This window comes from Cnephaeus nilssonii (genome assembly GCF_951640355.1).
Source record: "Cnephaeus nilssonii genome assembly, chromosome: 5".
In the NCBI taxonomy this organism is placed as follows: Eukaryota; Metazoa; Chordata; class Mammalia; order Chiroptera; family Vespertilionidae; genus Cnephaeus; species Cnephaeus nilssonii.
Window position 1 is genome coordinate 66,945,704 of NC_137076.1, and position 12,996 is coordinate 66,958,699.

The 12,996-nt window shown below is 44.5% G+C and overlaps 1 protein-coding gene across 14 annotated transcripts in view; it reads right to left on the reverse strand.

Annotated features, from left to right (window-relative positions):
- The window catches only part of LARP1B (La ribonucleoprotein 1B), a 92,340-nt gene that overhangs the window by 38,945 nt on the left and 40,399 nt on the right, over positions 1-12,996 (reverse strand). For 10 of the 14 annotated variants that reach the window (XR_013813512.1, XR_013813513.1, XR_013813514.1 and 7 more), the window contains one exon: positions 1,704-1,835. The exons of the other annotated variants lie outside the window; for them this stretch is intronic. Coding sequence is in view for 6 of the 10 variants with exons in the window: in XM_079770660.1 (XP_079626786.1) it covers positions 1,704-1,835 (132 nt within the window). In the remaining 4 variants the exon portion in view is untranslated. The remainder of the gene's footprint in view (positions 1-1,703; positions 1,836-12,996) is intronic. 14 annotated transcript variants of the gene reach the window in all.

Sequence of the window (12,996 nt, forward strand, 5' to 3'; positions counted from 1 at the left end):
TGCAGAGGAGAACCCAGATGGTGGCATAGGTAAACACCTATACTTGATGCCTCTCACAACCACATCAAAATTACAACTAAAAGGCAGAACTAGCATCCAGAACCGCAGGAAAGCTGGCTGAGGTGAAGAAGGTGAAGAAAGTGCACTGAGACTGGTAGGAGGTGCGGAGGCGCAGAAAGTGCTGGTACCCAGGTGTGCTACTTTTTTAATCAGGAGGGAGATACAAGCTCCAGCTTGCTCTGAACTCCAGTTCCGGGCAAGACTCTGGGGGACCCAGACACATACGGGGAGAAACTGGACTGTCTGGCATCAGGACAGGAACGCAAGAACAGCTTTCTTTCAGAGGTGCTTGCAGCAAATCATTGGTCCTGCGCAGGCACGCAGGATGGTGGGTGGGGGGACTTTCCAGTGCAGGGCTGACTGGCAGCCACTGCTGTTTGCTCCACCTTGGTGAATCCTTGCTCCACCTTGGTGAATCCCACGCTGTGTGTAGCAGCTTTTGCATATGAATGGCCTGTCCTTTCTCAGCCTAAAACCTGTTAAACAGGCAGCAGCAGCAGCAGCGAGCCTTGCTACACAGCTGGGCCTCGTCTGGGCACTTCCAAACCCGATACAAAGAGGAGGAATTTGCAGATCTCTCTGTAGCTCCTGCTGGGCGGCCCCAGGAAGTGGCTGACTTTGCACCTCCTTGGAGATCCAAGAGCCAGTATACCCAGTGGTCAGTGTGAGACCATACCAGATTATAACTCTTCACATCCATAAGAGACACACTCAAGGGACAGACTCAGTGAGCACCAAAGCCCCACTGAAGCAAGTCCTGCTCCATAAGGGTGGCTCCTGCACAGCAGCTCTTCCAGTGTAGACACAGCTGGTCCTCACAGCAAATTGGCCTGGAGGTCAATTCCTCCCAGTGATACCAACAGCAATCAAGGCTTAACTACAAGACTGTGCACACAGCCCACAAAGGGGTGCACCAAGAGTGTCCACCTCAGGTGACTGGGGAGGCTGAGCCATTGGACCCTATAGGACACCTACCACACAAGGCCACTCTATCAACACAGGGAAGTGGCCAAAATGTGAAGACAAAGAAACATGTCATAAATGAAAGAAATAGATGAAAGCAAAATACTGGATATAGAATTCAAAACCACAGTTATAAGGTTACTCAAGAATATTCTAGAAACATCCGAGGAACTTCAAGGATCTTGAAGGATCTTAGTGAGAATGCCAAAAAAAAAAAAAAAAAAAAAGGAAAAGAACCAGTCAGAAATTAAGCATACACTGACTGAAATAAAGAATAATATACAGAGGTTCAACAGCAGAATAGAGGATCCCAAGAATCAAGTCAAAGATTTGAAATACGAAGAAGCAAAAAACACCCAACCGGAAAAGAAAAAAAGAATCCAAAAATATGAAGATAGTGTAAGGAGCCTCTGGGACAACTTTCAGCGTACCAACAACCGGATTATGGGGGTGCCAGAAGAAGAGAGAGAGCAAGATATTGAAAATCTATTTGAAGAAATAATGACAGAAAATTTCCCCTACCTGGTGAAAGAAATAGACTTACAACTCCAGGAAGCTCAGAGAACCCCAAACAAGAGGAACCCAAAGAGGACCACACCAAGACACATCATAATTAAAATGCGAAGGGCAAAAGACAAAAAGAGAATCTTAAAAGGAGCAAGAGAAAAACAGTTAGTTACCTGCAAGGGAGTACCCATATGACTGTCAGCTGATTTCTCAACAGAAACTATGCAGGATTCCTGGTGGGGGGTGTGCAGGAGGCAGCTGGTCGACATTGATATTTCTAGCTCTCTATCCCTCTCCCTTCCTCTCTGTAAAAAATCAATAAAATATATATTTTTAAAAAAAATAAAAATAAATAAAAATAAATAAATAAATAAAAGTCAAATGAATAAAAAATCTGATGAACAGAATAAACTGGTGAATGTAATAGTATCAGGGGCATGGAAAGGGAGCGGACTGTCTATTCTTGGGGGGAAGGTACTGTGGGGGGGGGAGGTGCGGGAAGAGATTGGACCAAGAGCTTACACCTATGGACGAGGACAGTGGTGGGGAGAAGGCCTGGGGTGGGGTGGGAACCAGGTGAAGGGGAGTTATGTTGGGAAAAAAGAGGAACATCTGTAATAATCTGAAAAATAAAGATTAAAATAATAATAATATGCAGTCGGCCCTTTGGATATCCAGGTTTCACATCTGTAAATTCATCCATCTGCAGATCAAAAATAGTATTTTCAATCCAGTTTGGAATCTGTGGATGAGGGGGACCAATTGTAGGCATTTTCCTATGCCATTTTATTTTAATATATTTTTATTGATTTCAGAAAGGAATTTAGAGGGAGAGAGAGACACATCAATGATGAGAGAATCATCAATCGGCTGACTCCTGCATGACCCACACTGGGGATGGAGCCCGAACCCTTGGCATGTGCCCTGACCAGAAATCAAACCATGACCTCCTGGTTTATAGGTCGATGCTCAACCATTGAGCCAACCCAGTTGGGCCTATGCCATTTTATACTAGGGACTTAAATATCATAAATTTTGTATCCTAGAACAAATCCCCTGTGAATACTGAGGGACTGTAGTTAAGTTTACACATGGATTTTCAACTGTGCAGGGATCAGTGCCCCTAATTCCTAGAGACAACTATATACTCATCATAGAAGGTATGAAATGGTATCTCTTGGAGTGACTTTGATTTTTAATTGGGTTGTCTTTTTGAGTTGTAAGACTCCTTTAATAAATATGATTTGTGAATATGTTCTATTTTTTTTAAACAGATGCTTTTTAAAGCAGTTTTAGTTTTACAGCAAAATTATACAAAAAGTACGAAGTTGCTATACCCTCCCACACACATGGTCTCCCCACTATCAACATCTTTTGGCTATAACTTTTCATCTCTTTTGGGTAAGTACCAAGGTAGGTGACTGCTAGATTGTATGACAAGGAATATGCTTAGTTCCTGTAAGAAACTGCCAAACAGTCTTCTAAGGTGGCTCTACCATTTTGCATTTCCACTACCAATGAATGAAAGTTCCTGTTGCTCCACATCCTCCCCAGTATTTCGTATTGTCAGTGTCCAATGTTGGCCATTCTGTCTGTAGCAGTATGTTGTTTTAATTTGCATTTCCCTGATGACATATGGAGTATTGTCATATGCATAATAGTCATTTGTCTTTTTCAGATCTTTGGCCCTTTATATTTTAGAGAAAGAAGAAGGGAGAGGGAGGGAAAGGGGGAGGCAGAAGGAGAGAGAGGCGCAGAGGGAGAGAGAAACATCGATTGGCTGCCTGCCATAGGTGCCGGACTGGGGATTAAACCCACAACGTAGGTTTATGCCCTTACTGGAATATCGAACCAGCAATCTTTTTTTGGTATATGGGACAACATTGCAACCAAGAAAGACACCTGGCCAGGGCTTTGGCCCATATTTAATCACGTTGTTAAGTTTTAAGAGTTCTTTGTATATTTTTAATAATAATTTTACCAGATATCTTTCTGCCACACTGAGGCTTGTCTTCTCATTTCTTGACACTATCATTCACAGAACAGTTTTTAGTTTAATGAAATCAAACACCGATTTCTTCTTTCATGGATTGTGCTTTTGATGTCTTATCTAGAAAGTCACTGCCCAACTCAAGGCCATTCAGATTTTCCGCAATGTTATCTTCTAATAATTTTATAGTTTTGTGTATGTGATTCATTTAGGTATGTGGTACATTTTGAGTTAATTTTTATAAAAATTATAAGGTCTGTGTCTAGATTCATTTCTTCCTGTGGATGTCCATTATTTCATCACCTTGTTGAAAACACTATTTTCTCCATTGTATTACATTTGCTCCTTTGCCAAAGATAAGTTCATTATATTGCAGGCTCTCTATTTTGTGCATTGTCCTATTTGTCTATATTTTCAACAGTACCACACTGTTTTGATCATTATAGCTTTACAGTAACTCTTAAAGCTGGGGAGTATCAGTTCTCTGACTGTTAATAAAGAATTGGCTATTCTGGGTCTTATGTCTCTCCATATAAATTCTGGAATCAATTGGTAGTCAGTCACAAAATTAATTCCTCGAATCTTGCTTGAGACTACACTGAATCTATAGAACAAATTGGGCAAAAATGACAATATTGAGCATTCCTAAATGAAATAGGTTTGATTTATTTCATCCTAATAAAAGAGTAATATGCAAATTGACCATACCTACGCTGCGTCCATAAGCCAGGCCCACCAGCCAATCAGGAGCGAGTATGCAAATTAACCCAACCAAGATGACTGTGACCATGGAGCGAGCATGAGGCTTGGGTTTCCCCGGCAATGGAGGAAGCCAAGCTTTCCGCATGCCCTGGCCTGAGCTCAAAGGCTACAAAGTTTCAATTATAGAAGATAAATAAATCCCAACAAAAATGGCTGCAGCAATGGAGCGAGCAGGAGGCTTGGGTTTCCCAGCGTGGAGGAAGACCAACTTCCTGGCCTGCTCTGTCCTGCGCTCAAGGCTACAAAGTTTCAATTATAGAAGATAAATAAATCCCAGATACCAGGGCCTCCGCTTGGGTCGCCGGGTGGCGTGGCCGGCCTGCAAACCACCATAGGCCCGTTGCCCAGGCCACCCCATGCCCTAAGGGAACCCTCACCCTGATCCGGGACACCCTTCAGGGAAAGCCAGCCAGCCAGTCCCTACCCGTGCATCAGGCCTCTATCCTATCTAATAAAAAAGAGGATTATGTAAATTGACTCTCACTCCAACAAACAAGATGGCTGCCCCCATGTGGACACAAGATGGCCACCACAAGATGGCCAGCAGGGAAAGGCAGTTGGGAGGGACCAGGCCTGCAAGGGAGGGCAGTTGTGGGCGATCAGGCCAGCAGGAGGGAGGGCAGTTGTGGGCGATCAGGCCAGCAGGGGAGGGCAGTTGGGAGGGACCAGGCCTGCAAGGGAGGGCAGTTGAGAGAGATCAAGCCTGCAGGGGAGGGCAGTTAGGGGTGAACAGGCCGGCAGAGGAGGGAAGTTGGGGGCAAGGGCCTACAGGGAAGGGCAGTTGGGGGGGACCAGGCCTCCAGGGGAAGGCAGTTGGGGGGGAACCAGGCCTGAAGGGGAGGGCAGTTAGGGGTGACCAGGCCTGCAGGGAGGGCAGTTAGGGGCAATCAGGCTGGCAGGGGAGTGGTTAGGGGGTGATCAGGCTGGCAGACAGAGGTGGTTAGGGGCAATCAGGAAAGCAGGCAGGCGAGCAGTTGGGAGCCACCAGTTCTGGATTGGGAGAGGGATATCCGACTGCCCGTTTAGGCCCGATTCTACCAGTAGGATCGGGCCTAAACGGGCAGTCAGACATCCCTCGAGGGGTCCCAGATTGGAGAGGGTGCAGGCTGGGCTGAGGGACACACACACCCGTGCACGAACTTCATACACCGGGCCTCTAGTCAAAGTTATATTCCTCACATGAAACTTGTACATATTTTCTTAGATTTACACCTCAGTATTTAATTCTGGAGGTGGTAAACTAAATGGTATTATGTTTTTATTGTCCTTTCACTGTCTTAGTGGTATCCTTTAAAGCACAAAATTTAAGTTTTGATATTTTTTCTTTATGCAATTATTGTCATACAACAAACCATTGTCAAATATGAATTCATAAAAATGTTCTTCCAGCCCTAACTGGTTTGGCTCAGTGGATAGAGCGTTGATCTGCAGACCTAAGGGTCCCAGGTTCGATTCCGGTCAAGGGCATGTACCTTAGTTGCAGGCACATCCCCGGTAGGGGGTGTGCAGGAGGCAGCTGATCAATGTTTCTCTCTCATCGATGTTTCTAACTCTCTCTCTCTCTCCCTTCCTCTCTGTAAAAAAACAACTTAAAAAATGTTCTTCCAGGTTTTCTTGCAAAGAGAGTGTTTGTTCTTATATTTCATTGATTTAGAGTTAATTTGTGCACATGATAAATAACCATGTCACTTCTTTTGTACGTAGATATGTACTTGTCTCAAGACTACTTTTTCCCTACTGAATGGTTAAGTACTTTTGCTGAAAGTCAATTCATCACAGACATAGGGGTTTATTTGTAGACTCTCAATTCTCTTCCATTGATCCATATGTCTACCTTATACTAGTAAAAGAACTGTGTATAAATACCTCAACTTTGTTCTTTTTCAAGATAGTTTTTATTATTTTGGGTCCCTTCTTGATTTTCCAAATGACTTTCAGGTCAGTTTGTCAATTTCTGCAAAGATGCCAGTTAGGATATAGACAGGTTACATTGAACCTGTAGATTGATTTTGGTTGATTACTGTTTTATATGTATTTTTCTAAACTTTTCAACTTTGGCTTATTTTTTTTTAAAATGTGGTATATGTAAATAACGTAATTTGACTGTGTTTACATACAATTTGACAATATTTATATTCTTCTATTTTTTAAAAGTATATTTTTACTAGAGGCCCGGTGCACGAAATTCGTGCACAGGGGGGGGGTGTATCCCTCAGCAGAGCCTGCACCCTCTCCAATCTGGGACCCCTCGAGGGATGTCCAACTGTCCGTTTAAATGGGCCGTCGGATATCCCTCTCACAATCCAGGAGTGGTGGCTCCCAATTGCTCGCCTGCCTGCCTTCCTGATTGCCCCTAACCGCCTCTGCCTGCCAGCCTGATCACCCACTAACCACTTCCTTGCCAGCCTGATTGATCCCCAACTGCTCCCCTGCCAGCCTGATTGCCCCTAACTTCCCTCCTCTGCAGGCCTGGTCACCCCTAACTGCCCTCCACTGCAGGCCTGGTTCCCCCAACTACCCTCCCCTGCCGGCCTGGGTCCCCCGCAGCTGCCCTTCCCTGCAGGCCTGGTTGCCCCCAACTTCCCTCCCTTGCAGGCCTGGTCCCTCCCAACTGCCCTCCCCTGCTGACCATTTTGTGTCCACATGGGGGCAGCCATCTTGTGTGCTGGAGTGAAAGTCAATTTGCACATTACTTTTATTAGATAGGATTAGATAGGATAGAGGCCTGATGCATGGGTAGGGACCAGCTGGTTTGCCCTGAAGGGTGTCTCGGATCAGGGTGAGGGTTCCCTTGGGACATGGGGTGGCCTGGGCAAGGGGCCTGTGGTGGTTTGCAAGCCGGCCACGCCACCCGGTGACCCAAGTGGAGGCCCTGGTATCTGGGATTTATTTATCTTCTATAATTGAAACTTTGTAGCCTCGAGCGCAGGCCAGCACAGGCAGAAACCTTGGCTTCCTCCATTGCTGGAGAAACCCAAGCCTCCTGCTCGCTCCGTGGTCGCAGTCATCTTGTTTGTGTTAATTTGCATACTCGCTCCTGATTGGCTGATGGGTGTGGTAGCGGAGGTATGGTCCATTTGCATATTACTCTTTTATTAGATAGGATTGATTTTTTACAGAGAGGAAGGGAGAGGGATAGAGAGTTAGAAACATCGATCAGCTGCCTCCTGCATGTCCCCCACTGGGCATTGAGCCTACAACCTAGGTACATGCCCTTGACTGGAATCAAACTCGGGACCTTCCAGTCCACGGCTCAATGCTCTATCCACTGAGCCAAACCGGTCAGGGCTCTTACTTAAATATTTGAGTTTAATTCTACCACATTATATTTGCGCTGGAGGCCTGCCCCCTTTTCATATTTTGTCTTGTTCCATTTTCCCTTTATCCTAGTTTCAAGGTTATTTCCTCTAATTCCATTTTATTTTAAACTAGAGGCCCGATGTACTAAGATTCGTGCAAGAATGGGCCTTCCTTCCCCTGGGTGCCAGCACTACCTTCGCTCTGGCCAGAGCCGCCTTTCCGCCTTCCTACCTTCCCAGAGGCCAGGAGCGGCTGGAGTGGTGCGGAACGCCTGCATTGTTGCCATGGGCTGCTTGGCACCTGCGTATGCAAATTAACCCACCATCTTTGTTGGGTTAATTTGCATACTCACTCCTGATTGACTGGTGGGTGTCGCGAAGGTATGGTCAATTAGCATGTTACTCTTTTATTAGGTAAATCCTCACCCAAGAGGATATTTTTTCCATTGATTTCCAGAAACAGTGGAAAAGAGGAAGGGGAGATAGAAAAACATCAATGTGAGAGACACATCAATTGGTTGCTGCCCACACACACCCCAACCAGGGCCGGGGATGGAACCTGCAACCCAGGAACATGCCCTGGACTGGGGATTGAACCCTCCATCCTATGTCTATAGTCTGACACTCTCACCACTGAGCCAACCAAGCCACGGCTATTTTTTTTTCATATGGCTATCTTTCAAATGGCAACACGAATACTTTAACTATAATCAATCTTTTCAGACTAAAAACCTTTGAATACTATCATTTATTGTTCTCATTCATAACTTAATGCTATATTAAATCTATAAGACTTAGTTGTTTTTTAATATAGGTATCATATATTTAGACTTTCAGACATTTATCACTCACTTTGCAGTCCTTTCTGCATCTTTGGCATCTGGAATCATTTTTATACTACCTCTGCAACTTCCTTTGATGAGGTTCTGCTGGTTGCAATTTCTCATATTTTACCCTCATACTTGAAACCTTTCTTTCCAAAGCATACAATTTTAGGCTGATAGCAATTTTTCCCTGGTGTGTTAATACTATCTTTCCATTCTTGCATTCAACTGTTGCTGGTGGTAGGTCAGCAGTTAGTTAACTGTCCAGTCAGTTACTCTTCTATCTTTGAAAGTAAATATCCCTTTTATTCCGACTGCTGTACTAGGTGTAGTAGTTAATAATGCAGATTTTGTAATCAAAGAAAACACGGTAATTTCAAGAGAAACATCAAAAGTGCTTTATTCAAAGTAATGTCCATCACTAGCTACACATTTCCCACATGTTTAGGTAATTTGTGGATAGCGTCCCAATAGAACTTTTCTTGTTTTGAGGCAAACCATAAAGAGACCCAATTTTCCACTTCTTCGTACATTTTGAAGTGCTGCTCAGAAAGTGTGTGTGCCATAGGTCAGAACACAAGTGGTAATCTGAAGGAGCAAGGTCTGGTGAATACGGCAGGTGGGTTAATACTTCCCAAGGAAGATCTTTTAACATGTCTTTAACTGGTTTCAAAGTGTGTGGTGGTACATCATAATGAAGCAAAATTACTTTGCCGTGTCCTCTGGCACATTCTGGTCGTTTCACGATCAAAGCGTGGTTCAAATTGATTATTTGTTTTCAGTAGCAATCAGTATTAACAGTTTCACCTGGTTTTAGAAGCTCATAATACACTACACCTTCCTGATCCCACCAAACGCAGAGCACTGTCTTCTTTCCGAAGAGATTTGGCCTTGCAGTTGATGTTGATGGTGACCTGGATCAACCCATGATTTTGTGCATTTGGGATTCTCAAAATAAATCCACTTTTCATCGCCAGACACAATTTGATGGGAAAAAAAAAAAAAAAAGACTTTCTTTCGTGCCTTTGAAGCAACATTTTACTGATGACTTTTCGGTTTTCCATTTGTCTTTTGTTCAGTTGACGTGGCACCCATTTTCCTTCCTTTAAAATCTTTCCCACTGCTTGTAAATGATTGGAAATTGTTTGCTAAGCAACATTTAATCTTTCTGCAAGTTGTTTTTGAGTTTGACATGCATCTTCACCCAATAATGCTTGTAATTGTTTGTCTTCAAACTTTTTTGGTTGCATACACAAATGTTGTCTTAATAACTTTGTAAAAATTGATAATCACTCTAGGATTATAATGTAGCCTTTAACTCTGCAGGGCATCTAGACTCTATCAGAGACAAAGACGTTCTTTGTCTTTCACATCATCACTTTTAAAGAGTTTAAATCAGCATTCACAAGTATCTTGAGATGGAGCATGTTCACCATAAGCTTCCCGAAATATATAACTTTCTTCAAAATAAAGTAATGAATTATAACTTCCCGCAAATGCTCTTTTTGGCATGAAATTTGACATTTTTAATTGTAAAAATATCTATGATGTTAACACCTTCAGCAAATTTGACATATCAAGTTTTGAAGCTTGCTGTCAATACCACAAATAACATACATATCAAATTGCATATATATCAATATATGTGTAACTCCATCTATTGAAAAAAATCCGCATTATTAACTGGTACACCTAGTATACCGATACCTCTCCATAGCTCAGAAAAGGTCCTAGAGATTACCTCTTAAAATACTGACTCTCCCCCATCTTTCTCCTTTCCCTCTGAAAGTCCAATTAAGCCATATTTATCACTCAATATTTCTCATTTCGTACTTGCTTTTACCTTTTATTTTTTTAAAATACATTTTTAAAAAATTTAATGTATTTTTATTGATTTTAGAGAGGAAGGAGAGGGAGAGATAGAAACATCAATGATGAGCGAGATCCAGCCTGCAACTCTAGCATACCCTTGACTGGGAATCAAACCAGTGACCTCCTGGTTCGTACGCTGATGCTCAACCACTGAACCACATCACCCAAGTAAAAAAAAAAAAAAAAAGCTTTAAATAAAATCTACTAGATGTTAAGTCTACAATTTGATTTACAGTGTACCAAAAAATAGCAGACTGTCTATAATATCATTCCATACCTTCTTTCATATGTTCTACCTCTGCCACTCTGTGCTGATTTCTTGTAAACTGTCTTGTGAGCTGCTCAATTTACTTACACAATAATTTGAGAGGAGCCCAAGATGGCGGCGTAGGTAAACACACCTAAACTGCAGCCGTGCACAACAATTTCAAAACTACAACTAAAAGACAAAACGTCTATCACCCAGAGCCACGGGAGGGCTGGCTGAGTGGAAGTTCTACAACCAGACAGAAAAAGAGAGGAGCACTCAGTGCACAAATGCTGAAAAGCTGAGGTACGGGGGCGCGCGCGCAATATGGGCTAGCAGCAGATCCTGACTGGCAGCAGGCATTGCTTTCTTCAACCCGAAGGGGAGATGCGCGAGACCCAAACTCCTATGGGGAGAAGCTGGACTGTCTGCCATTGGGTCGGAAAGTGAGGGTGGCTTGCTTGCAGAGCTGCGCGGAGGAATAATTGTTTGCTGCGCTGGGGCGCGAGACGCGGGGACGCGGTAGGAGGCGCGGGATGGCTGGCTGCCAGCCATTGCTGTTTGCCACGCCCTAGCCTAGTGACGCCCTGAGACCCCGCCCTGCACAACCTACAAACTCACCCAAGCTCCAAGCAGTGGCTTTTGCATATGAATGGACTTCACTATCGCTGCTAACTTGCAAACCAGTTCAGACAGCTCCATAATCTACAAATCCCAAGCAGGGAGGAGAGGATTGTAGTTCTTGCTATAGCTCCTGCGGGTGACCTCAGACAGTAGCTGACCTGCACCCCATTGGAGATCCAGAAGCCAGTGTACCTAGTGGTCAGTGTGAAACACAGATTTCAACTCCTCACATCCATAAGTAACACATTCAAGAGGCAGACTCAGTGAGCACCAAAGCCCCACTGAAACAAGTCCTGCATCATAAGCGTGTCTCCAGCGCAGCAGTTCTTCCATTATAAACACAGCGGGTCCCCACAGCCAATTGGCCTGGAGGACAATTCCTCCCAGGGTACCAACAGCAATCAAGGCTTAACTACAACAAGACTTTACACTCAGCCCACAAAGGGGTGTACCAAGACTGTCTACCTCGGGTGATTGGGGAGGCTGAGCTACTGGCCCCTGTGGGTCACCTACCACACAAAGCGGCTCCATCAACACAGGGAAGCAGCCAAAATGCAGAGACACAGAGGCATGTCGCGAAATGGGGCAATGGAGGAAAGCAAACTACGGGACTACATGGAGTTCAGGACCACATTTATAAGGTTACTCAAGAATCTTCTAAAAACTGCTGAGAAACTTGATGAGACCTTCAAGGACCTTAATGAGAATGCTAAAAAAATGGCAAAGGACTAGTCAGAAATTAAGCATACAATGTCTGAAATAAAGAATATACAGAAACTCAACTGTAGATCAACGTACCCCAAGAATCAAACCAAAGGTCTGAAATATGAGGAAACAAAAAACACCCAACCAGAAAAACAAAAAGAAAAAAAGATCCAAAAATATGAAGATAATGTAAGGAGCCTCTGGGACAACTTTAAGTGTACCAACATCCGAATTTTTGGGGTGCCAGAAGAAGAGAGAGAGCAAGATACTGAAAACCTATTAGAAGAAATAATGACTGAAAACTTCCCCCACATGGTGAAAGAAATGGACTTACAAGTTCAGGAAGCGCACAGAACCCCAAATAAGAGGAATCCAAAGAGGACCACACCAAGACACATCATAATTAAAATGCCAAGGGCAAAAGACAAAGAGAGAATCTTGAAAGCAGCAAGAGAAAAAGTTATTTACATACTAGAAGACCGGTGCACGAAATTCGTGCACGGCGGGGGGTTGTCCCTCAGCCCAGCCTGTACCCTCTCCAATCTGGGACTCCTGGAGGGATGTCCGACTGCCCGTTTAGGCCCGATCCTGGTGGGATCGGGCCTAAACGGGCAGTCGGACATCCCTCTCACAATCCAGGACTGCTGGCTCCCAACTGCTTGCCTGCCTGCCTTCCTGATTGCCCCTAACCACTTCTGCCTGCCAGCCTGATCACCCCCTAACCACTCCGCTGCCAGCCTGGTTGATGCTTAACTGCTCCCCTGCCAGCCTGTTTGCCCCCAACTTCCCTCCTCTGCCAGCCTGGTCACCCCTAACTGCCCTCTCCTGCAGGGTTGATCACCTCCAACTGCCCTCCCTTGCAAGCCTGGTCCCTCTCAACTGCCCTCCCTTGCAGGCCTGGTCCCTCACAACTGCCCTCCCTTGCAGGCTGGGTGCCTCCCAACTGCCCTCTCCTGCTGGCCATCTTGTAGTGGCCATCTTGTGTCCACATGGGGGCAGGATCTTTGACCACATGGGGGCAGCTATATTGTGTGTTGCAGTGATGATCAATCTGTATATTACTCTTTTATTAGATAAGATAGAGGCCTGGTGCACGGGTGGGGGCCAGCTGGTTTGCCCTGAAGAGTGTCCCGGATCAGGTGG